At 46.0% G+C, this 26,486-nt stretch overlaps 1 protein-coding gene across 1 annotated transcript in view; it reads left to right on the top strand.

Moving 5' to 3' along the window:
* Positions 1 to 26,486, top strand: part of MUC1 (mucin 1, cell surface associated) — a 51,985-nt gene that overhangs the window by 10,458 nt on the left and 15,041 nt on the right. Inside the window, exons 2-9 of the mRNA XM_086947389.1 lie at positions 889 to 1,643; positions 7,184 to 7,257; positions 8,514 to 8,653; positions 9,384 to 9,913; positions 17,126 to 17,199; positions 18,455 to 18,594; positions 19,251 to 19,780; positions 25,292 to 25,365. Coding sequence (XP_086803515.1) covers positions 889 to 1,643; positions 7,184 to 7,257; positions 8,514 to 8,653; positions 9,384 to 9,913; positions 17,126 to 17,199; positions 18,455 to 18,594; positions 19,251 to 19,780; positions 25,292 to 25,365 — 2,317 coding nt within the window. The remainder of the gene's footprint in view (positions 1 to 888; positions 1,644 to 7,183; positions 7,258 to 8,513; positions 8,654 to 9,383; positions 9,914 to 17,125; positions 17,200 to 18,454; positions 18,595 to 19,250; positions 19,781 to 25,291; positions 25,366 to 26,486) is intronic.

Here is a 26,486-nt window from a genome sequence, read left to right as displayed (position 1 = left end):
TGTGCTCAAACAAGTGCTGTTTCTTGATAAAGTAGTATCGGGTCTTTAACAACTGTTTAATAAATAATTAAACATGTCTTTCTTGTGACCTGACTACCTTTACTGTTTGACCGAAACCTTCCCTAGGGTTTGTGTGTATTTTAAACTGATAATTTTGTCTTCTGCTTTGCACCTTTCCCTTGGGTTCAGTATTCTTTCTTTCCCTTTTCTCTTTCCTTTTAAATACTCGGGAATATGAGCTCACTCCAAATTCATAAGCATTTGAAAAATTTGTATGTATATTTGTCATGTTTTTGTTATATTTGTGTTGCGTAATTATTGTTGTGGTTCGCCAAAAGTAAAACGGACAAGGCTCATGAAGTAGTAACATGAACTAGACAGTCCTTCTATTTGAAATTAATTGTAATTAAAAATAAAACCAACATTTCTGTTAACTTTTTCAATCACTATGAGTGTCACGACTAATTGGGTCTGAGTGAGTTGTATAATAATATCTCCGTACTTGCATTGCTTTTTATTACGGAGTTGAACTTATTGGGAGCACTCCCTTCGGAAACATTAGAAGTGACATGAATGAGCCATTCTCATGCCTGGGCCTTGGTGTGAGTACACAATTCTCACACCCGGCAACAGAATGTGCACATCCGCTCCTTTGATATCATACGCACTGCTTGTTGTACCCTTGTGTCTGTGTGCATCTTCCCACACCCAGGATGCAGGGGGACTTCATTCATCATTCTCTGCATGTAAATAAGAATTTAATTATGTGCAGCCAGGAAACGGCTATATATTTTTTGGATGTAAACCATTGTTGTTCATTCGTGTACAATATTTTATTTCACACAGTTTGCTGATCTAAATATTCCCTGTTTTCTCTGCTTAATACAGTGACGCCGATTACACCGCAGGAATCCACCACCGCTGCTCCTGTGACCTCCAGCACTGTGACGCTCAGCTCCCAGGTGTCCCATATGTCCACCTCCGAGTCAGTCACCAAGACCGAGGATTCCGTTTCCACCAATTCCACCTCCTCTGAGACCACCACGCATCCCACAGAGACCTCCACTATTGCACATTCTTCCAGCCCTTTCACTATAAATGAAACCTCCCCGACTTCTGCTGTCAGCGTTGCTCCAGGAGGGCCAACATCTAATGGGACAGAGGACACAGGGTCCACAATGGAGACCCTTCCCACAGGAGTTTCCACCCAGGCCCTGGAGACAACCTTACCCCCAACCAACCATTCCACCATATCCACAACTTCTTCCTCTCCAACCACCCCTTCCACAGAAACATCAACTGGTAAGGGAACATCCAATGACACTGCTAATACAACTCCAAGCACATCAAATGCCACAGATGCATCAAATCCCAGTGTGGCTCCCAACACAATGACAACTAAAGAAACCTCATCGCCTTCCTCAGTTAGCCAACCCACAGGCCCATCAACTTTAAGCATGACGGCCACAAACGGAACCACATCCTCCTCTAACCACAATACATCGCCAACCATCTCCACAACCCAGTCACCAGCCAACGTGAGCTACTTAAGTTTTCGTATGGCAAGTCTGAAGTATAATGATACGCTGAATGACTCAAACTCGCAATTCTACAAGGACACGGTGAAAACAGTGGAAACTGTGGTAAGTAGCCCACATTTTTATTTTTAAGTATTTAAGCTATGATTAAAGGCAGATTTATGGTCTGACCGTGTGCCTTTAGAAGTCTCCTTCCAATACAATTGCAAAGCACATCCCAGCATCAGTCACTTTGTATGTTATTCCTCTTGGTTTTATTAATGGGTCTCTTTTTGTTAGAGGCATGTTGAGGGGGGTCTTCAAGGAACTTGACGAGGGTAGATAAATAGGTTTACATTCCAGACATCCATCATCTGAAAAGTTTCACCTTGCAAAGGTGGGAAAATCACAGCCAAGCAAAATTGTACATGTAGGGCTAGGGACCATGGCCAAAGCCCCCACCATAACAGACTGTTTTATTACCACACCCTGCCTGTGATTGTCGAGAAAAATGAGCCAAATCCGGATTTGTCCTGTCTTTTTGGAATGTCTGGGTGTTTACCATACTTTCTATCCAACCATGAATCTGCCCTGCAAAATATGACCACTTCCTAAGAAAACCACCAACCATTGGTTCTCCGCATGGTTACCATTTAGAAACTCTTGGCATCAGGCTTGTGGGTGAGTCCAAGACATGCTTTCTTGGGGCCTCCGGCTCCTACCTGATTTCAAAACCTCCAAACAGCATTGCCCACGTCACCATCATGTAACCCCACTGGTTGGGCCCACACCTGCTGACCAGAGGCCTCCAACTGGAGCCCATGCTTCAGTATCACTAGTTGAAATAGGCCATTTCCTGAAGCTTGCTGGTGTGTGTTTTCTGCTGTTGAGTTACGTGATGGAGGTTTTTGAGGACAAACGTCCTGGGGACCTGGTTTTACTTGTCGTGACCACATAGTTAATAGTCTTAAACTGTTAGACAGTTCAGGATTCTAGCCATTTGTACAGGGATAGCCTCATCCCAATGTCCTACGGTGCACGCTGGGTGACGCCTAATCTAGCGATACCACATGCAGTGCATCATGGGAAGAACACCATTGTTTGCAGGTCGTGTGTGCAAACAAGTTTTTTATATCTAGATACACATTGAGCTTGACATTCATGGGTATCAGAACTTTAATTTGTCAGTTTTGAAGATGGTAGCCATGTGGCAATTTTCAATGCGCTGTTTGTTCTTGTGTTTTAATTATTATTATTTTTTATCCTCCCTTTTTTAGGTCTCTCCTACGCATCGCGCATGCGCTGTATGGGAGGAGACCTTTAGGAATCTATTTGCTTTTTCGGCCAAAAACGTGCACCCTTTGCATTGATTTCAATGGCAACGCATGCACGTTTGGCGATTCCCTTGCGGGAGTGAGGTTTGGCGGCATCTGTTTTTAATTAACTTTCAAACAGATGGTGCCCCTGCTCTCTCCCGCAAGGGAAACGTTGTGTATACACTCGGCCTCACTCCCCCCCCCCCCCCCCCCCCACCCCATCCACTTGTTAACCCAAGGGCAACGCCGCTGCCCCCTGTACTCGCGTCACCCCCCACCCCCACTACTCAGCAGCAAAAGCCAGGAGCAGCAGTGCAGAAAGAAAGGCTGTCTGCAACGGCAAGCAAGGTAAATCACAGGCATCCTCTCTAAATGTTTAAATAAATTTCGACAAAAAAATATCACTGATGAGCTAAGGCGGTCTTATGCAGACCTCCCATGGCTCCAGAGAGGCTGTAGCTGGGAACAAGGCAGAACAGATCCCCCCCCCCCCTTCTGCGATCTCAGTGCATTCAATCTTCACTTTAGAAAGTACTCAGAGTTCAGTCTGTACGCATGCATTTAAATAATAAATGCCCTTTAAATGTAGCGTGTTCACGTAAAATATAACATCCCTCCTGTTCCTCTGCAGAGCCTTGTACATGTGCATAGATGTTTTCTGTGTAGCAGGTGTATGTATGTATGTGTGTATATATATATATATATATATATATATATATATGTGTATGTATATATATATATATATATATATATATATATATATATATATATACCATGTGTATATCTCAACAGGCAGTAAGAAGAGACATGTATAATCAAAGCTGGTATTTTCATCCAATAAACATAACTAATATTTTTGAATAAAAATTAAGTCCACACCCACTTACCACGAGTAATGGGGCATCGGAGGTAAAAAGTGTATACAGGTAAGTAAAACCATTTCTAAACGTCTCAGCACGAAACCAACTGATCAGATGCCAGTGCGTTCCATAAAGTTGTATATGCGTGTCTTCAGTTAGGCGGGGGACACGTTTTCTAGGGCAGCCTTTCTGCATTGAGAGGCAGCTCTGCCCCCAGCCATGATACAGCTCCCTGCAGCATTCACAGCGCCAGCATTATTCCTGGCAGTTCCCGCCAGTTAGTTCTTCACCCCCTTATGCCAATAAAATGATTGTCAATAAATTATTAGAAACACCTGATCTCAAGCGCAAAAGCAAGCAGCACTCGTGGCGTGCGCTGTATTAAAGTTGGGTTGTACTGAAGCAAATCACAGCCAAAGTGGCTCAGGGCGATAGGAACAGAGATACCACCCCATGACGCAGCATTACTCGGTCAGTGTTATCAACCTCTTATGCTCGGGGTTGGGCCTGTTTAGTCTGGATGAATCTTCTAGGGAATCTTATCTTATAAGGTCCCAAAGGCGAGAACTATTGGCTATGCCAAAGCTTGTTATAGTTTGCTTTTAACCCGTTGACCACGGCGGAGTTTCCGCAGCGGTGCGGGTGATTTATGACTGGGTGTGGTTCAAACGGCCCCCGGCTGTCCTCCGCACACACCCACTGTGACGTCGGACAGCCGGGGGCCGTCTGACGCACGCAAAGGGTTAAACCAAGTAATTTATTTCCAGGCAATATATCCTGAAAAATAAGGTGATCATTTGCAGAGTCAATAAATGCTTTTAATTTATCATCCAAATTATTGTAGCAAGTCGTTTTGAAGGTACAACAACTAGATTTAAGTCAGGATTGTCAGAATTAAAACTTCTGTAACTACCAACAACGTGCAAACAGACTTTTTCAGGATCCTACTTAGGCAAAGAATCTTGCGGAATTTGAGGGCCTGTAAAGGAGGCAAAGCTGCCCGACCATAAAACTTGGCAAGAAAATTTGTCAAAACCACAGCACCTACACCGCAGATGCAACTACAAGCCAAGGCTTCACGAGCCCAAGCAAGTAAGCTGGAAAGTGCAGCTAGCACACTGCAGCAGAAGAAGGAGACCAATCACGTCCAGCAACTACCCAGGGTCATCCTTGTCCTTTTCAAAACTCGAATTGTACTATTTAAGTAGTTTATTCCTGTGTACTGGGCGTTCAATAAAAATAAAATATATATATGTGTGTGTGGGGGGGAGAGTACACTAAAAAAAAGTTGCCAAAAATGTCTACTAAAAAAACCCCACAAACGGTTGTGCTACAAATCGAGAAATGTTGGGTCTTTTTGAGCATGTATGTTTACTGGGAGCAGGGGCAAGGATTCCTGGTTCTCCGCGTTAAGGAAGGGTAGTGTTATGGGGTAGAAAGGCTTGTGTAGGGATGGGTGTTTCTTAATTTTCTTTGGGCTCCGATGTGTGGTGTTTACATAAACAAATTTAGCACGGGTTTTGAGAGTATGGAAATACGTCTTACGTTTTTATGGTTCAGTGCAAGGTGGCAATAAAGGGAAGCAAAGGCCACTTGTAGATGGGTAGTTTTAACGAATATGAAGGGGTTTAAGGTTTTTTAGGATTCGGGAAGAGGTGCCTAAGGGTCAAGGTCTGTTTTAGTGTTGATGGCATCTCGTGCAAGAATCTTTATGGTACCCCCCACCCCTGCATCTTCAGATTTCTTGACCACCACTCGAACAGTGCCCCTCCTGTCTCCATAGCCCCTTTCCTACATGCATTTAATTTGTTTTATAGTGCTACTCCTACCAGTATAGTTTCAGAGCACTTTACATCACACACACACACCTTATACATAGACCATGAATCATACATGTGTAAACTAGTCTACAGGAAAGGCTACATAAAACAATGAGGATTACAAGGTGTAGGAGCCCCATGTCATCCATATTAGCTGGCAGTATATTTCCAGAGTGTTTGGCCTGGGGAATCACAAACTCTGGATTCAAAACGTGCCACAGTGGTTGAGTTTGGCTTTAATAATAAGAATGCATTCCTGCTCGAACTAATCCTTTTTAGCAACATTAGGATAATGAGACTGGGGATAAACCTAAGGTTCCAATGCTATGCCTTACAGTTTGCAAGCAGCGTTTTTATGACAGTTCATAGGCAGTGCTTAATTTGTAAAATATTAAGTGCCAGGGCTCTGACCAGGAGTCCACTGCAGTTTGCACCACCCATCGCCCCCGTCATCGCTGCCAAAACAACTACTAACCAGCTCTCTCGCTTGAAAGCGCGACTGTTCAGATTATTCAGGTCCCCAAATCTAAAGGAATGGCTGGGATGGTTGGTATGAGCAGTTTTAATGTATATTGTATTCCTAAACTACCATTGTTCTGCTAATCTCTAAATTAGACGAGCAGCGGCACCATGTGGTGGACTGTTCTACAGTATGGTGTTGAAAATCAGGTGCCAGTGCCGAGCACCAGAAACCAATTAAGTGCCGGTGATGAGCACCGGAAATTAGGAGCTCAAATTAAGCACTGTTCATAGTTCACTGGGCTATATTAGGACTGCAACTTATAAACTGCAACTAACAAAAGGATCTCTGTGACAAAAGCAGTAACCCACTGAGCTAGCTACATAAAATACAGTTCTGTGATCTGCATGGTACATGGTCATTACAGCAGGCCTATCAGAACTGCCACTAGACAAAACTGATCTCTCCCCAGCAGGGGCATGAATTACCAGAGTTTATCGTGACATTTTTATTGTTGGGGGGGGAAAACTATCTGACACATAAGGAGTTCAACAGTGGGTGCTTTTAAATCCATATGGTCTTTACAAATACAGACCACCCGCACACCCCTCCCAGGGACCCGCATGAGGTGCAGTTGTACCATCCCAGAGGCGGCCCAGCTAAGGGCCGTTGTAGTTGTATGGAAGGGATCTGTAAAGAGGGTTTCTAGGGTTCAGGAAAGGGTAGTATAAGGAGTAGTTTGGGGTTTGAAGGCTGAAGAGTGTTAAGGGTGCTAAAGGTTATTACAGTGCAGTTAGATACATTAGGGTGCATGTAATAAAAACTACTTAAAATGTTGTAATTCTGATTGGTAATGATGGACCTATCATTACCATGACAGTTTCTTCTCAACTTTAATGTAGTCGACCTTCTAAAAGTAGTCTTTCTTACATGACATTGCGTCCTCCTGCTTCCATATAGACTCTTTGACTGGAAATGTTCCTTTTAACTAGATTAGGGATTAAAACTGCAGTCGAACGAAGGCCGATCAAAAGCTAGTAAGGACTCGGGTGGTAAATTCACATGCCCACCTTGGGGGTCACTGTGAGCCACTGTCTTGTCCAGTAACCGTAAAATAAAGAGGTTTGAGGGGATTGCCTTCTGTCTCTAGCAGTAGCTAGGTCCGGGAACCCTGGGGCCTGTTGATGATGTTCTCTTGTCTGTTTTCCAGTGCTTCGAGGTCTACGGTTGCAGTGATTGTTCGACTCAGAGCACCTACAATGGAGTCACCGTTCTGGGCTTCAGGTATGGAGCATGGCTGAGTGTGCGCATGCGCTGTTCTGTGAGGTGTGCATGGTGTTACACAGTTGGATGGAGTACACAAGCTCGAAAGGTGCTTTAGACAGGCGGCCTAGCGAGGAAACCTCAATAGCACTGGTGGGGCTCTGGAATGACTGACATAGAGCTGGTTCGTACATGCCAACATTTTACAAGTCGAAGATTCTGAAAAATAATTGGGGTAATGCGTTTTTCCCATTGATATACATTGTATCCTAAAACTTCATGCGGGAGGCAGGTAAAACAAAGCCTTTTTTGGTCTCACAAATCTGGAGTCTTCCCGATTTTAATCAGGTCTGTTTGCAAGCCAGGATAATCGGAGACTCCTTGCAGGCCTCACCGGGTAACCTGGTGGCCTTTCTTGGTCACTATTTATTTGCACCAAAATTGCCAATGTGGACTGATGTTACCAAATGTTGGGGCTTGGGAGGCTGTGTCCCACTAGTGCAGATGTTGATGTCCATACACCAGTTGTAAAATGACGGTGCATTGCCTCTGCTCCGAAACAGCTTGGTGAATGTGGCTCTGATCATGTTTAATAATGCATTAGGACCACCCTGCTTGTGTTTGGCTCCTCATACCAGCAAAGTGCTATTTAAAGAAGCGCTAAATACCTGTAATTGGTCACCTTAGCTAGCTCATGGTCATCTGGCCAGTGACTGGAAACCGTGACTCTATGGGGGTGTGATGCACCTGCTCAGCAGTAGATGTGGTCTGCTGACAGTAGCTGAATGCAGAAACGTTTCAAGGCGAGGGCCTGGCAAGGGGCCCCACCTTCCAGGGGGGCATATGAAAGTGAACCTTCTCTCTAGCTCTCTTCGGTGTATTTTTGTATCTCAACCTTTAACTATAATTCAATATTGTTAGACCATATAGGGCTTGGATTAGCAAACAATGGGCAATAAATAACAAAGTTGCTCCAAACGGGCCACAAATATTTCTTGCCCAAGGCCCTCAAAATCCTTAAGATGACACTGGTTGGCTGACGGATGGACTCTAGTCTGTACTTGACTCCGAGGAATCCTGATGCGTGGAGCGATGGTGTGTTGCTGTGAGCGATCTGACACACTCTAGCTGCTTGCAGGGAGTGTACATCATCTAATGGTGGTGGGGCTGTGGTGGCCCTGCACAGGCTCAGTCTGGTTGGGAGCTGGGCTGCGGTGATTTGTGTGGGTGGTTGGTACTGAGTGAGCGCAGGATCTAAACTATTGTTCACTTTCAAGGTCCGGCTCCGTGATCGCAGACAACCAGCTCCACTTTAAAGGAAATGGCATAGCACCCAAGGAAGCGGAAGCCATGTTTAATGCCAAGCTGCAGTCAGGCGACGGCTCCATCAATGGCACTGAGATCAGCAACGTGACAGGTGAGGGCTAGACTGGGTGTGCTCCCAGTCCGTGTGGGTGTATGCGGTCCATCTGAGGTCCACCTGCCAGGACCCAGTCCTGAGAACAAAATGTGATGCAGCTTCATGTGGCCTTTCTTTCCTATGTATGTTCTTTCTTGTGTTCTTCTTTTCGTCTCCCTTTCTTTTTGTCTTTTATGTCTTGTTTTCTTTGTGGTATATTTTTGTTTTTTCCTTTGCTTTTTTTCCCTTCCAAGTTAGAGTCCGAGGTTTCATCAAGGCTGGCACCCTGGTGGGATGTTTGCCATGCCCACTGAATGTTACTCATATAAACTGGACCTGTCCGGCTCCCTACAATAAGTCTGCATTAGTCGCAATGTGTCACTCTGCCATTTTTAGATGGCTTCTAATTTGTGTGCTTTATTTTATTTTTTGGCCCATCGCTAGCCCCGTTTGTCTCCCATGGTTTGTCTCCCTTAGAATAAGAGTTACCTGGAAGAGAGGCGAGACCTGACACTATCTTAAACAGAACTGTGATCGCAGCTCCTAGCCATGTCGGTGTGCACATACATTCCTTCGAGATCCTACGCACTCCTTGCTGTACACTCTCGTCTCTGTGTGCATCTTCCCACACCTGGAAACTAGCTTTGACATTTTTGGGATGTAAACCATTGTTCTTCATTCGCGTAAAATATTCTATTTCACACAGCTTGCTGATCTAAATGTTCCTTGTTTTCTCTGTTTAAAACAGTGACGCCGATTGCACCGCAGGAATCCACCACCGCTGCTCCTGTGACCTCCAGCACTGTGACACTCAGCTCCCAGGTGTCCCATCTGTCCACCTCTGGATCGGTCACCAAGACAGAGGATTCAGTTTCTACCAATTCCACCTCCTCCGGGACCACCACGCATCCCACTGAGTCCTCCACTATTGCACATACTTCCAGCCCTTTCACTACAAATGAAACCTCCCCGACTTCTGCTATCAGCGTTGCTACAGGAGGGCCAACATCTAATGGGACAGTGGACACAGGGCCCACAACAGAGACCCATCCCACAGGCCCATCAACTTTAAGCATGACGACCACAAACGGAACCACATCCTCCTCTAACCACGATACATCATCTTCCTCCATGGCCACGCCAACCATCTCCACAACCCAGTCACCTGCCAACGTGAGCTACTTAAGTTTTCGTATGGCAAGTCTGAAGTATAATGATACGCTGAATGACTCAAACTCTCAATTCTACAAGGACACGGTGAAAACAGTGGAAACTGTGGTAAGTAGCCCACACTTTTATTTTTTAAATTTGTAAGCTATGATTAAAGGCAGATTTAAGATCTGACAATGTGCCTTAGAAGCCTCCTTCCAATACAATTGCGAAGCACATCCCAGCATCCCTCACTTTGCATGTAATATATGGTGGGTAGATAAATGGGTATGTTTTTGTTCGAGGCATGTAGGTGGGACTTCAAGGTACTTGACGAGGGTAGATAAATAGGTTTACATTCCAGACATCCATCATCTGAAAAGTCTCTCTGCAAAGTTGGGAAATCACAGCCAAGCAAAATTGTACATGTAGGGCTAGGGACCATCGCCAAAGCGCCCACCCTAACAGTAAGTAAGTAAGTAAAATATCTTTATTCGATTGTTTACATGTAACAATCATAAAAGTGCATATCATAAACATTAGTCACAAAGTACAGTTTGTGCAAAAAATAAAATATGTTACCACATCAACATAAGCATGAGCACAAGCGGAAATTTCAATGTTATAGTTTAAAAACAGTAGAAAATTTACAATATAAAAAGGAAGAGACACACCGGGAATAGAGTTGATTAGCCTTCCATGCTTTTCCTGTGTTTAAGTGCAAGTTTTAAGAAACTACATAAAAACAGGGTGCTGTCGCTATTTAGCATTTGAAGGTAATAAAGTGCCGGTCTGTATTGTGCAAATTGGAGCCGTTGTAGTAAGGGTTTTAAAAACAATTTACGAGGGACTATATAATATGAGCAGAAGAATAAAAAGTGTGCCAGATCTTGTGGAGACTTATTGTCGCAGCCACAAGCTGGCAACACTTGGCCCCTGTGTGCCCCACTTGGTACAGCTAGCAAAAGATGGAACATGTCAAATCGGAACCTTGTGAGCAAAAAGCGTTCGTGTCCCGACAAGGGCCAGACTAGGTAGGGTTCTATATGGAGGGTCGTTTTGGTGAGGGCGTGCAGTCTCACACTGTTTTTCGCATACTCTTTCCTCCCTTGCTAAGTACCTAGATGTCATAAAGGTATTCTTCACGAAGATGACATCGGATTTGGTTATATTCTCTGGGGCTAGAAAGAGGTCGGGCCGGCCTAATTCAGAGAGGCATCTTTTAATATATTTTAACCATGGGATCTTGTACTTTCCTTCCCACTCTAAAGCCTCTTGCAGGATGTTTCTAGTGAGGGGTATATCTGGATTTAGCCAGCTGTTTAGCCAGCATAGCAGGGGGTTTACCGCAATCCTGTCACTTAGATAAGGCATACCTAATTCTGTGTGGACAGAGCAGTTTGCCGCGCCCCTAGGGAGCCTTAGAACTTGCTTTAAAAAGTTGTTTTCGATGACCTCAAGGGCAACAGATCTAACAGACTGTTTGATCACCGGACACTGCCTGTGATTAAGGTAAACAATTAGCAGAATCCGGATTTATCCTGTCTTTTTGGAATGTCTGGGTGTTTACCTTCCTTTCTATCCAACCATGAATCCACCCTGTAAAATATGACCACTTTCTAAGAAAACCACCAACCGTTGGTTCTCCACATGAGTACCGCTTTAGAAACTCTTGGCATCAGGCTTGTGTGGGTGAGTCTAAGACCTGCTTTCTTGGGCCCCTGGCTCCTACCTGATTTCAAAACCTGTAAACAGCCTTGCCCTCGACACCATCCAGTAATTTCACTGGTTGGGCCCACACCTCTTGGCCTGGCCTCCATGGGAGCCACTGCTTCAGGATCACTAGTTGAAATAGGCCATTGGCTGAAACTTGCTGGTGTGTTTTCTGCTGTTCAGTTACGTGATGGAAGTTTTTGAGGACAAACGTCCTGGGGACCTGGTTTTACTTGTCATGACCACATAGCTAATAGCAGCCTTAAATTGTTAGACAGTTCAGGTTTCTAGCCAGTCGTATAGGGATAGCTTCATCCCAGTGTCCTGAGCTTCCCGCTGGGTGATGCCTAATCTAGCGATACCACATTCAGTGCAACATGGGAAGGAAACCAGTTGTTTGCATGTAGTGTAAGTGCATACACGTATCTTATATCATATGATACACATTGAGCTTGGCATTCATGTTCATCGGAAAACCTTAATATGGCTGCTTTGTCATGCAGTAAAAAATTTGCTAATTAGTTGGCGGGATGGTAGGCTTGTGGCAATTTTGACTGCCACTGTTTGTTATTATTTTTGTTTCGATTTCATATCCCCTTTTTAGGTCTCGCCAGAGCACATGTGCTGCACTCGAGGCTTCTAGTAAGGACTTTCAACTCTCACCACACGCTCGTGCGTTCTTTTTCTTTTTTTTTTTTCATCACACGCTATTGGCCTTTGTGTGTGTCTTTCTAAGAAAGACAGCACGCAATTGGCCAAAGGCGGGTGCATGTCCTGCCTTCTCGCTCCCCTGGCCTAGGGAGCACGGGAGCGAGTAGAAGCGTGGTCGGGTGCCAGCTACATACCTCTCATTCCTTGAGCAGGGGCGCACAGACTGACAGCTGGCTGCTGCTCGCTTCCCAGCTCCATAAGACTGCACTCCTCCGCTCCCACTCCATCAGGCCATGCGGTGTCACATGACACTTCTGCCGCGGCTGCTGCTTGTTTTATATTGGAGTGATTTGATTCGTGGAGATGTTATCAGTGGTATGACTGGGTTACTGTGATACCAAAGGGAAACCGGTCAGCTCCCATGTCCATTGCTCGAGGGAGGTGAGGCGGGGTGGGGTGTTTGTTGGGTGTATGGGCGTTGTCTGTACCATAACCAGTTAGTTTCATATTTGTGTCGTGTTTGTGTGTTCAGAGTTGTCTTTTGTAGAGTGGCGTGTGGCGTGTCTTAGATGAGATTGTTTATTCTGTAGCAACTGGTGTTTGTGAGTTTGAATGACGTCTACCTCACTCCCCTGTGCACTGTAACTTTCACACATGGTTTTCTGAATAAATGAACTCCTGAAATACCAGTAAACGGCACTCAGCGTGGGCAGTTGTGTCTGTGAATTCACTGGTAGCACTGGTACAACCGGAATAGTGCCTAGTTTTCACTGATGTGGTTTCGCATCGCTCTTGCCCTCTCCGAGGGACTGCTTGCTGGAACTTGCTTGTATGGCTGGATGGTGGGTGGGTGTTTTGAAGAATCTTGTTTAGCTTCTAGTTAATTTACGGTACTGTACCAGGAAGTCATCCCCACAGGAAGGGGGGGGGGGGGGGGGGCTGCTCTGACCAGCAGACTTGCACAACTGTTTCCATCTGTGTTGGTCTCTGTGCCCCTCCAGCCGCTGGCCTCTGGTCCCTGTGACCGCAGTGTGCACCAGGACCTGTTCACAAGCATCTCTTTAAGAGACTCGTGCTCACGCAGGCTGTAGCGCACTGATGTTGTTAGTGCCCCGAGGACATGCCTCTCATCCGGCTGATTATTCTCAGGTCTGATCGGAATTTCCTTTCGGAAGATGAGAGCCGGCAGTGTGCAGTGTCCAGGACATTCCTCAGGGGTGAAGCAGAGAGGAGGGCATGGGGTGCAGCCGAGAATTAGGAAAAAGCACCCATGAGGGCCCTGAGGACTCCAGGAGGTGGCCAACGAGTCTCACCTGGCCCGTGACTTGTACGCACAGGTGAGGATGGTGAGGTGGGGGTTGAGGTGACGTCCCACCTCAAGAGGCGTCTGGCCTCTGAGGCCTGGATGGGCCTCCCGAGGGAAGAGCTCGGGTCACCTGGACTCGTACTCCTGCACCAGGCTATCTTGCCAGGTACACCACGGTTTGCAATCTTCCCTTTAATCCTAAGCAGACCCATGGTGCCAGTGTGGGCGAGCACAGCGGCACCCCCCATATGGGTAGTAAGCATAGGATACTCAGTAAACATATAAAACTTTATTCCCGAACCCTGGCATCCTTGGTTCCCAGTACCTCCAGGATCATTGAACACTGCGCCTTCAAGTTTCTTTAATCCGGCATCTCTAGCATCCATTAAGGCCCCCAACATCCTTGGGTCCTCTCCTGGAGTCCTCCCTTATCCTTGGGCCAGTCACCTCCTGCATCCTTGGGTCCCATCCTTGGGCCCCATACCTCCGGTATCCTTGGGCACCATCCTGGGGCCCCCTCATCCCCCACACCCTTGGGGGGGCCCCCCACTTCCCGCACCCATGGGGCCCCCCACTTCCCACACCCTTGAGGGTGCGGTTGAGGCTTACAATTGTCATAGATGCTGGCAGGACAAAAGTCCTAAAACAAGCATTGGCATAGCCAATAGATCTCGCCTTTGGGACATTAGTGTTTAGCCATGCAACAGTTGATGTTGCACCAAGGATATTGTGCTGCATAATTAAATACTTATAAGGTCCCAAAGGCGAGACCTATTGGCTATGCCAATGCGCGTTTTATAGTTCGCTTTTAAACACAGTAATTTGTTTCCAGGCAAAATATTCAGCAAAATTAAAATAATTTGCAGATTCTAAACATGGTTTTAATTTATCATCCAGATTATTGTAGCAAGTCGATGTGGAGGTTAAATAACTATATTCAAGTCATAATTGTCAGAATTAAAACATCTGTAACTACCAACAAAGTGCAAACAGAATTGTTCAGGATCCTACATAGGCAAAGAATCTTGCAGAATATGAGGGTCTATAAAGAAGGCAAAGCTGTCGGACCTTAGAACGCATGGTGTTGCAGGCACACTTGGCAAGAAAGTTTGTCACAACCACAGTACATACACAGCAGATGCAACCACAATCCAAGGCTTCACGAGGCCCAGCAAAGAAGCTGGAAAGTGCAGCCAGCACACTGCATCAAAAGAAGGCGACAGATCACGCCTAGCTACTATCTGGGGTCGCCCGTGTCATTTTCACAGCTAGAAAGTGTTATTTACGTGGTTTATTCCTGTGTCCTGGGCTTTCAATGAAAAAAATAAACAGGTGGCGGTTGAGGGGGAGGAAGTAGACTGGGGGAAAAAAAGTTTTCAAAAATGTCTACTCAAATCTTAAATAAAAAAAATATTTATATAACGAAAAAGGTTGTGCTACAAATTAATTGAGAAATGTTGGGTCTTTTTGAGCACAGGTAAGTCTACTGGGGGCAAGGAAGCATGGTTCTTCGGGTTAAGGAAGGGTAGGGTTAAGGAGTAGACCGGTTTGTGTGGGGATGGGTGTTTCTTTTCTTTGGGCTCGTGGATGGGTTTTGAGAGTATAGAAATGAGTCTTACATTTTTTTTATGGTTCAGTGAAAGATCACAATAAGGGGCGGGAAGTAAAGGCCACTTGTAGATGGGTAGTTTTAAAGAATATGAAGGGGTTTTAAGGTTCAGGAAAGGGTAGAAAGTGGTAGTTATGCTTTTTTAGGATTCAGGATTAGGTGCCTAAGGGCCAAGGTCTGCTTTAGTGTTGATGGCACCTCGTGCAATAATCTTTATGGTAACCCCCCCGCCCCCCTTCCCAATGACCTCCATCTTCACGGATTCCCAGACTACCATTCTCCAACAGTGCATATTTCTCTATAGCCCCTCTCCCGCATGCATTTCATTTGTTTTATAGTAACTCACAGCAGGGTCTCCACTGGAGAAATTGTAACCATTACGGTACAACTCCGCTCTATAATTCTCACAAAGGGTAACCTAATGGTAACATATGAATCGATGTGTACAGAGTAACTGAATTATAAGGAATAGAGCATTTTGCTTCGTAAAGACGAGAACCCTCACTCACCACTCGGTGACATGCTTCATCATTGGGTTCCCTCTTGCACACAGTGCCCGCAAGGTGCACTGTGTGAGCTACAACTCTCCCTCAGGAGAGGCGCGGTAGGTGTTTTTCACTCCAATGTCATACGTGAGTGAGGGGCAAACATCTCACTCTCCTCTCCTGAAGGAGAGTTGTAGCCCACACAGTGCACCTTGCGGGCACTGTGTGCAAGAGGGAACCCAATGATGAAGCATGTCACGAGTGGTGAGTGAGGGTTCTTGTCTTTAAGAACCAAATGCCCTATTCTTTATAATTCAGTTCCTCTGTACACATTGATTCATATGTTAGCATTTTACCATTCGGTTAACATTTTTGAGCATTACTTGTTTATAGTGCCACTCATACCAGTATTGAGTGTCACACTTTACATCACTCATTCACACAGACATTATACATAGACAGTGAATCGTGTGTGTAAATCCGTCTATAGGAAAGGCTACGTAAAACAATGAGGATTACAAGGTGTAGGAGCCCCATGTCATCCATATTAACTGGGAGTATATTGCCAGAGTGTTTGGTCTGGGGAATCACAAACTCTGGATTCAAAACGTGCCACAGTGGTTGTGGTTGGCTTTAATAATAAGAATGTATCCTGCTCGAACTAATCATTTTTAGCAACATTAGGATAATAAAAGACAGAGGATAAACTTAAGGTTCCAACAGTATGCCTTGCAGTGTGCATGCAGATGTTTGACAGTTCATAGGTCACTGTGCATAATTAGGATTGTAACTTATGAACTGCGAGTAACAAACAGATCACTGTAACAAAAGCGGTAACCCACTGAGCTATCTGCATGAAATACAGTTTGGTGATCTGCATGGTACAGACACACAAGGAGTTCTACAGTGGGTGCTTTTAAACCCATGTTAGTTCCAAATACCCCCCCCCCCCCCCCCCCACACACCCCTCCCAGAGGTCTACATGAGGTGTAGCTGCACCTGTTGAACCACCCTAGAGCCGGCCTCGCTAAGGGCTTTTGCAGGTTTATGAAAGATCTGTAAAGAGGGTTTCTAGGGTTCAGGAAAGGGTAGTATAAGGAGTAGTTTGGAGTTTTAAGGTTGAAGGCTGAAGAGTGTTAAGGGTGCTAAAGGTTATTACAGTGCAGTTAGATACATTACGGTGCATGTAATAAAAACTACTTAAAATGTTGTAATTCTGATTGGTAATGATGGACCTATCATTACCATGACAGTTTCTTCTCAACTTTAATGTAGTCGACCTTTAAAAGTCGTCTTTCTTACATGACATTGCGTCCTCCTGCTTCCCTATAGACTCTTTGACTGGAAATGTTCCTTTTAACTAGATTAGGGATTAAAACTGCAGTCGAAGGCCGATCAAAAGCTAGTAATGACTCTGGCGTTAAATGCACATGCCCACCTTGGGGGTCACTGTGAGCCACTGTCTTGTTCAGTAACCGTAAAATAAAGAGGTTTGAGGGGATTGGCTTCTGTCTAGCAGTAGCAATGTCTGGGAACCCTGGGGTCTGTTGATGATTATCTCTTGTCTGTTTTTCCAGTGCTTCGAGGTCTACGGTTGCAGTGATTGTGCGACTCAAAGCACCTACAATGGAGTCACCGTTCTGGGCTTCAGGTATGGAGCATGGCTGAGTGTGCGCATGCGCTGTTCTGTGAGGTGTGCATGGTGTTACACAGTTGGATGGAGTACACCAGCTCGAAAGGTGCTTTAGGCAGGTGGCCTAGCGAGGAAACCTCAGTAGCGCTGGTGGGGCTCTGGAATGGCTGACATAGAGTTCGTACATACCAACATTTTACAAGTGGAAGATTCTGAAAAAAAAACAATTGGGGTAATGCATTTTTCCCATTGATGTACATTGTATCCTAGGAAACTTCATGCGGGAGGCAGGTAAAACAAAGCCATTATTGACCTCACAAATCGGGAGTCTTCCCGATTTTAATCAGGTCTGTTTGGAAGCCAGGATAATCGGAGACTCCTCGCAGGCCTCAGAATGTAACCTGGTGGCCTTTCTTGGTCACTATTTATTTGCACCAAAATTGCCAATGTGGACTGATGGTACCGAATTTTGGGGCTTGGGAGGCTGTGTCCCAGTAGTGCAGATGTTGATGTCCATACACCAGTTGTAAAATGACGGTGCATTGCCTCTGCTCCGAAACAGCTTGGTGAATGTGGCTCTGATCATGTTTAATAATGCATCAGGACCACCCTGCTTGTGTTTGGCTCCTCATACCAGCAAAGTGCTATTTAAAGAAGCGCTAAATACCTGTAATTGGTCACCTTAGCTAGCTCATGGTCATCTGGCCAGTGACTGGAAACCGTGACTCTATGGGGGTGTGATGCACCTGCTCAGCAGTAGATGTGCTCTGCTGACAGTAGCTGGCTCCAGAGACGTTTCAAGGCGTGAGCCTGGCCAGGGGCCCCCCTTCCAGGGGGTCATATGAAAGTGAACCTTCTCTCTAGCTCTCTTCGTTGTATTTTTGTATCTCAACCTTTAACTATAATTCAATATTGTTAGACCATATAGGGCTTGGATTCGCAAACAATGGGCAATAAATAACAAAGTTGCTCCAAACGGGCCACAAATATTTCTTGCCCAGGGCCCTCAAAATCCTTAAGATGACACTGGTTGGCTGCGGGATGGACTCTAGTCTGTACTTGACTCCGAGGAATCATGATGCGTGGAGCGATGGTGTGTTGCTGTGAGCGATCTGACACACTCTAGCTGCTTGCAGGGAGTGTACATCATCTAATGGTGGTGGGGCTGTGGTGGCCCTGCACAGGCTGTCTGGGTGGGAGCTGGGCTGTGGTGATTTGTGTGGGTGGGTGGTACTGAGTGAGCGCAGGATCTAAACTATTGTTCACTTTCAAGGTCCGGCTCCGTGATCGCAGACAACCAGCTCCACTTTAAAGGAAATGGCATAGCACCCAAGGAAGCGGAAGCCATGTTTAATGCCAAGCTGCAGTCAGGCGACGGCTCCATCAATGGCACTGAGATCAGCAACGTGACAGGTGAGGGCTAGACTGGGTGTGCTCCCAGTCCGTGTGGGTGTATGCGGTCCACCTGAGGTCCACCTGCCAGGACCCAGTCCTGAGAACAAAATGTGATGCAGCTTCATGTGGCCTTTCTTTCCTATGTATGTTCTTTCTTGTGTTTTCTTCTTTTGGTCTCCCTTTCTCCGAGGGTTCATCAAGGCTTGCACCCTGGTAAGATGTTTGCCATGCCAACTGTAGCTTATCCACTGAATGTCACTCATATAAACTGGACCTGTCCGACTCCCTACAATGAGTCTGCATTGGTCGCAATGTGTCACTCTGTGATTTTTAGATGGCTTCTAATTTGTGTGTTTTATTTATTTTATTTTCTGGCCCATCGCTAGCCCCGTTTGTCTCCCTTAAAATAAGAGTTACCTGGAAGAGAGGCGAGACCTGACACTATCTTAAACAGAACTGTGATCGCAGCTCCTAGCCATGTCGGTGTGCACATACATTCCTTTGAGATCCTACGCACTCCTTGCTGTACACTCGCGTCTGTGTGCATCTTCCCACACCTGGAAACTAGCTTTGACATTTTTGAGATGTAAACCATTGTTCTTCATTCGTGTAAAATATTCTATTTCACACAGCTTGCTGATCTAAATGTTCCTTGTTTTCTCTGTTTAAAACAGTGATGCCGATTGCACCGCAGGAATCCACCACCGCTGCTCCTGTGACCTCCAGCACTGTGACACTCAGCTCCCAGGTGTCCCATCTGTCCACCTCTGGATCGGTCACCAAGACAGAGGATTCAGTTTCTACCAATTCCACCTCCTCCGGGACCACCACGCATCCCACTGAGTCCTCCACTATTGCACATACTTCCAGCCCTTTCACAACAAATGAAGCCTCCCCGACTTCTGCTATCAGCGTTGCTACAGGAGGGCCAACATCTAATGGGACAGTGGACACAGGGCCCACAACAGAGACCCATCCCACAGGCCCATCAACTTTAAGCATGACGACCACAAACGGAACCACATCCTCCTCTAACCACGATACATCGTCTTCCTCCATGGCCATGCCAACCATCTCCACAACCCAGTCACCTGCCAACGTGAGCTACTTAAGTTTTCGTATGGCAAGTCTGAAGTATAATGATACGCTGAATGACTCAAACTCGCAATTCTACAAGGACACGGTGAAAACAGTGGAAACTGTGGTATGTAGCCCACACTTTTATTTTTTAAGTATGTAAGCTATGATTAAAGGCAGATTTAAGATCTGACAATGTGCCTTAGAAGCCTCCTTCCAATACAATTGCAAAGCACATCCCAGCATCCCTCACTTTGTATGTAATATATGGTGGGTAGATAAATGGGTATGTTTTTGTTCGAGGCATGTAGGTGGGACTTCAAGGTACTTGACGAGGGTAGATAAATAGGTTTACATTCCAGACATCCATCATCTGAAGTCTCTCTGCAAAGTTGGGAAATCACAGCCAAGCAAAATTGTACTTGTAGTGCTAGGGACCATGGCCAAAGCGCCCACCCTAACAGACTGTTTGATCACCGGACACTGCCTGTGATTAAGGTAAAAACTTAGCAGAATCCGGATTTATCCTGTTTTTTTGGAATGTCTGGGTGTTTACCTTCCTTTCTATCCAACCATGAATCCACCCTGTAAAATATGACCACTTTCTAAGAAAACCACCAACCGTTGGTTATCCACATGAGTACCGCTTTAGAAACTCTTGGCATCAGGCTTGTGTGGGTGAGTCTAAGACCTGCTTTCTTGGGCCCCTGGCTCCTACCTGATTTCAAAACCTGTAAACGGCCTTGCCCTCGACACTATCCAGTAACCTCACTGGTTGGGCCCACACCTCTTGGCCTGGCCTACATGGGAGCCACTGCTTCAGGATCACTAGTTGAAATAGACCATTGGCTGAAACTTGCTGGTGTGTTTTCTGCTGTTCAGTTACGTGATGGAAGTTTTTGAGGACAAACGTCCTGGGGACCTGGTTTTACTTGTCATGACCACATAGTTAATAGCAGCCTTAAATTGTTAGACAGTTCAGGTTTCTAGCCAGTCGTATAGGGATAGCTTCATCCCAGTGTCCTGAGCTTCCCGCTGGGTGATGCCTAATCTAGCGATACCACATTCAGTGCAACATGGGAAGGAAACCAGTTGTTTGCATGTAGTGTAAGTGCATACACGTATCTTATATCATATGATACACATTGAGCTTGGCATTCATGGGCATCGGAAAATCTTAATATGGCTGCTTTGTCATGCAGTAAAAAATGTGCTAATTAGTTGGGGGGATGGTAGGCTTGTGGCAATTTTGACTGCCACTGTTTGTTGTTGTTTTTGTTTCGATTTCATATCCCCTTTTTAGGTCTCGCCAGAGCACATGTGCTGCACTCGAGGCTTCTAGTAAGGACTTTCAACTCTCACCACACGCTCGTGCGTTCTTTTTCTTTTTTTTTTTCATCACACGCTATTGGCCTTTGTGTGTGTCTTTCTAAGAAAGACAGCACGCAATTGGCCAAAGGCGGGTGCATGTCCTGCCTTCTCTCTCCCCTGGCCTAGGGAGCACGGGAGCGAGTAGAAGCGTGGTCGGGTGCCAGCTACATACCTCTCATTCCTTGAGCAGGGGCGCACAGACTGGCAGCTGGCTGCTGCTCGCTTCCCAGCTCCATAAGACTGCACTCCTCCGCTCCCACTCCATCAGGCCATGCGGTGTCACATGACACTTCTGCCGCGGCTGCTGCTTGTTTTATATTGGAGTGATTTGATTCGTGGAGATGTTATCAGTGGTATGACTGGGTTACTGTGATACCAGAGGGAAACCGGTCAGCTCCCATGTCCATTGCTCGAGGGAGGTGGGGCGGGGTGTTTGTTGGGTGTACCATGATAACCAGTTAGTTTCATATTTGTGCCGTGTTTGATATGTTTTCAGAGTTGTCTTTTGTAGAGTGGCGTGTGGCGTGTCTTAGATGAGATTGTTTATTCTGTAGCAACTGGTGTTTGTGAGTTTGAATGACGTCTACCTCACTCCCCTGTGCACTGTAACTTTCACACGTGGTTTTCTGAATAAATGAACTCCTGAAATACCAGTAAACGGCACTCAGCGTGGGCAGTTGTGTCTGTGAAGTCACTGGTAACACTGGTACAACCGGAATAGTGCCTAGTTTTCACTGATGTGGTTTCTCATCGCTCTTGCCCTCTCCGAGGGACTGCTTGCTGGAACTTGCTTGTATGGCTGGATGGTGGGTGGGTGTTTTGAAGAATCTTGTCTACCTTCTAGTTAATTTACGGTACTGTACCAGGAAGTCATCCCCACAGGAAGGGGGGCTGCTCTGACCAGCAGACTTGCACAACTGTTTCCATCTTTGTTGGTCACCGTGCCCCTCCAGCCGCTGGCCTCTGGTCCCCGTGATGGCAGTGTGCACCAGGACCTGTTCACGAGGATCTCTTTATAGGACTCGTGCTGTGGGACCTTGGCGCGGGCTGTAGCGCACTGATGTTAGTGCCCGAGGACGCGCCTCTCATCCGGTTGATTATTCTCAGGTCTGATTGGAATTTCCTTTCGGAAGATGAGCCGGCAGTGTGCAGTGTCCCGGACATTCCTCAGGGGTGAAGCAGAGAGGAGGGCATGGGGTGCAGCCGAGAATTAGGACAAAGCACCCATGAGGGCCCTGAGGATTCCAGGAGGTGGCCGAGTCTCACCTGGCCCCCGTGACTTGTACGCACAGGTGAGGTGGGGGTTGAGGTGACGTCCCACCTCAAGAGGGGTCCGGCCTCTGAGGCCTGGATGGGCCTCCCGAGGGAAGAGCTCGGGTCACCTGGACTCGTACTCCTGCACCAGGCTCCCTTGCCAGGTGGACCACGGTTTGCAATCTTCCCTTTAATCCTCAGCAGACCCACGCTGTGCCATGGTGCCAGTGTGGGCGAGCGCAGCAGCTCCCTCATATGGGTAGTAAGCGTGGGATACTCAGTAAACACATAAAACGTCTTTATTCCTGAACCCTGGCATCCTTGGTTCGCAGTGCCTCCAGGATCATTGAAAACTGCGCCTTTAATCTTTATTCCGGCATCTCTAGCAAACATTAAGGCCCCCAACATCCTTGGGTCCTCTCCTGGAGTCCTCCCTTATCCTTGGGTCCCATCCTTTGGCCCCTCACCTCCTGCATCCTTGGGCCCCATACCTCCCACATCCATAGGCCCCATCCTTGGGCCCCTCACCTCCCGCCCCCTTGGGCCCCTCACCTCCCGCACCCTTGAGGGTGCGGTTAAGGCCTACAGTTGTCATAGATGCAGGCAGGACACAAGTCCTAATACAAGCATTGGCATAGCCAATAGATCTTGCCTTTGGGACATTATAAGTGTTTAGCCATGCAACAGTTGATGTTACATGGCTATTGTGCTACATAATTAAATACTTAAGGTCCCAAAGGCGAGACCTATTGGCTATTCCAATGCGTGTTTTATAGTTCGCTTTTAAACACAGTAATTTGTATCCAGGCAAAATATTCAGCAAAATTAAAATAATTTGGAGATTCTATACATGCTTTTAATTTGTCATCCAGATTATTGTGGCTAGTCTATGTGGAGGTTAAATAACTATATTCAAGTCATACTTGTCAGAATTAAAACTTCTGTAACTACCATCAAAGTGCAAACAGAATTGTTCAGGATCCTACATAGGCAAATAATCTTGCAGAATTTGAGGGTCTATAAAGAAGGCAAAGCTGTCGGACCTTAGAACGCATGGTGTTGCAGGCACACTTGGCAAGAAAGTTTGTCACAACCACAGTACATACACAGCAGATGCAACCACAATCCAAGGCTTCACGAGGCCCAGCAAAGAAGCTGGATAGTGCAGCTAGCACACTGCAGCAAAAGAAGGCGACAGATCACGCCTAGCTACTATCTGGGGTCGCCCGAGTCATTTTCACAGCTAGAAAGTGTTATTTACGTGGTTTATTCCTGTGTCCTGGGCTTTCAATGAAAAAAAAATAGGTGGGGGTTGAGGGGGAGGAAGTAGACTGAAAAAAAAAGTTTTCAAAAATAAGAAATACATGTGTGTATGTATATATGCGATATATATATATATATATATATATATATATATATATATTCATAACGAAAAAGGTTGTGCTACAAATTAATTGAGAAATGCTGGGTCTTTTTGAGCACAGGTAAGTCTACTGGGAGCAGGGGCAAGGAAGCATGGTACTTCGGGTTAAGGAAGGGTAGGGTTAAGGAGTAGGCCGGTTTGTGTGGGGATGGGTGTTTCTTTTCTTTGGGCTCGTGGATGGGTTTTGAGAGTATAGAAATGAGTCTTACATTTTTTTTATGGTTCAGTGAAAGATCACAATAAGGGGCGGGAAGTAAAGGCCACTTGTAGATGGGTAGTTTTAAAGAATATGAAGGGGTTTTAAGGTTCAGGAAAGGGTAGAAAGTGGTAGTTATGCTTTTTTAGGATTCAGGATTAGGTGCCTAAGGGCCAAGGTCTGCTTTAGTGTTGATGGCACCTCGTGCAATAATCTTTATGGTAAACCCCCCCCCCCCCCCCCCCCCCCCTTCCCAAAGACCTCCATCTTCACGGATTCCCAGACTACCATTCTCCAACAGTGCATATTTCTCTATAGCCCCTCTCCTGCATGCATTTCATTTGTTTTATAGTAACTCAAAACGGGGTCTCCACCGGAGAAATTGTAACCATTACGGTACCACTCCACTCTATAATTCTCACAAAAGGTAACCTACTGGTAACTTATGAATCAATGTGTACAGAGTAACTGAATTATAAGGAATAGGGTATTTGCTTCTTAAAGACGAGAACCCTCACTCACCACTCGGGTGACATGCTTCATCATTGGGTTCGCTCTTGCATACAGTGCCCGCAAGGTGCACTGTGTGAGCTACAACTCTCCCTCAGGAGAGGAGCGTGAGGTGTTTTTTCACTCCAATGTCATATGTGAGTGAGGGGCAGAGTGCAAAAATGATAACAAAAGTGTATTAAAATAATCTATGGAAAATTCTCTTTAATACGTATCCCCAATGGATGAAGTAAAAGCCAGTGTAACGATAAGGATGTGGATATTCACTATCAGACTAGGTCAACATGTTTCTGCCAGGAAAAAAATTGCGGCATTCGTCAGGACCATGGTCATGTCACTCTGCTGTAAATTGTGATAAACAAAAAACCATACTAAAGTGAATGCGATCTGGACCACCATCCATCTGGTCTAGTCTCCATAAGCAGAAATTCTGCCTCTACCTTACATAGGTCCTTTGTCTATGTGCGGGTACCAGAACACCCGTCATCAGTTTTCATGACCAAGGCAGAATGCCGCAATTTTTTCCTGGCAGAAACATGTTGACCTAGCCTGATGGGGAATATCTATATCCTTATCGTTACACTGGCTTTTACTTCATCCATTGGGGATACTGATTAAAGACTTTTTCCGAGATGAGATGATCTGGAAATGTTACTTTTACCTAGATTGGGGATTAAAACTGCAGTCTAAAGCCGATCAAAAGCTAGTAATGACTCTGGCGTTAAATTCACATGCCCACCTTGGCGGTCACTCCGAGCCACTGTCTTGTCCAGTAACCGTAAATAGAGGTTTGGCGGGGGGGGGGGGGGTCTGCTTCTGTCTAGCAGTAGCTAGGTCCGGGAACCCTGGGGTCTGTTGATGATGATCTCTTGTCTGTTTTCCAGTGCTTCGAGGTCTACGGTTGCAGTGATTGTGCGACTCAAAGCACCTACAATGGAGTCACCGTTCTGGGCTTCAGGTATGGAGCATGGCTGAGTGTGCGCATGCGCTGTTCTGTGAGGTGTGCATGGTGTTACACAGTTGGATGGAGTACACAAGCTCGAAAGGTGCTTTAGACAGGCGGCCTAGCGAGGAAACCTCAGTAGCGCTGGTGGGGCTCTGGAATGGCTGACCTAGAGTTCGTACATACCAACATTTTACAAGTGGAAAGTGGAAGATTCTGGAAAAAAAAACAATTGGGGTAATGCATTTTTCCCATTGATGTACATTGAATCCTATGAAACTTCATGCGGGAGGCAGGTAAAATAAAGCCATTATTGACCTCACAAATCGGGAGTCTTCCCGATTTTAATCAGGTCTGTTTGGAAGCCAAGATAATCGGAGACTCCTCGCAGGCCTCCCTGGGTAACCTGGTGGCCTTTCTTGGTCACTATTTATTTGCACCAAAATTGCCAATGTGGACTGATGGTACCGAATTTTGGGGCTTGGGAGGCTGTGTCCCAGTAGTGCAGATGTTGATGTCCATACACCAGTTGTAAAATGACGGTGCATTGCCTCTGCTCCGAAACAGCTTGGTGAATGTGGCTCTGATCATGTTTAATAATGCATCAGGACCACCCTGCTTGCGTTTGGCTCCTCATACCAGCAAAGTGCTATTTAAAGAAGCGCTAAATACCTGTAATTGGTCACCTTAGCTAGCTCATGGTCATCTGGCCAGTGACTGGAAACCGTGACTCTATGGGGGTGTGATGCACCTGCTCAGCAGTAGATGTGGTCTGCTGACAGTAGCTGGCTCCAGAGACGTTTCAAGGCGGGGGCCTGGCCAGGGGCCCCCCTTCCAGGGGGTCATATGAAAGTGAACCTTCTCTCTAGCTCTCTTCGGTGTATTTTTGTATCTCAACCTTTAACTATAATTCAATATTGTTAGACCATATAGGGCTTGGATTAGCAAACAATGGGCAATAAATAAAAAAGTTGCTCCAAACGGGCCACAAATATTTCTTGCCCAGGGCCCTCAAAATCCTTAAGATGACACTGGTTGGCTGCGGGATGGACTCTAGTCTGTACTTGACTCCGAGGAATCATGATGCGTGGAGCGATGATGTGTTGCTGTGAGCGATCTGACACACTCTAGCTGCT

This window comes from Lissotriton vulgaris, chromosome 12 (genome assembly GCF_964263255.1).
Source record: "Lissotriton vulgaris chromosome 12, aLisVul1.2, whole genome shotgun sequence".
Classification (NCBI taxonomy): domain Eukaryota; kingdom Metazoa; phylum Chordata; class Amphibia; order Caudata; family Salamandridae; genus Lissotriton; species Lissotriton vulgaris.
The sequence above is the reverse complement of the archived record's forward strand: the minus strand, read 5'-3'. Positions and strand labels throughout refer to the sequence as shown.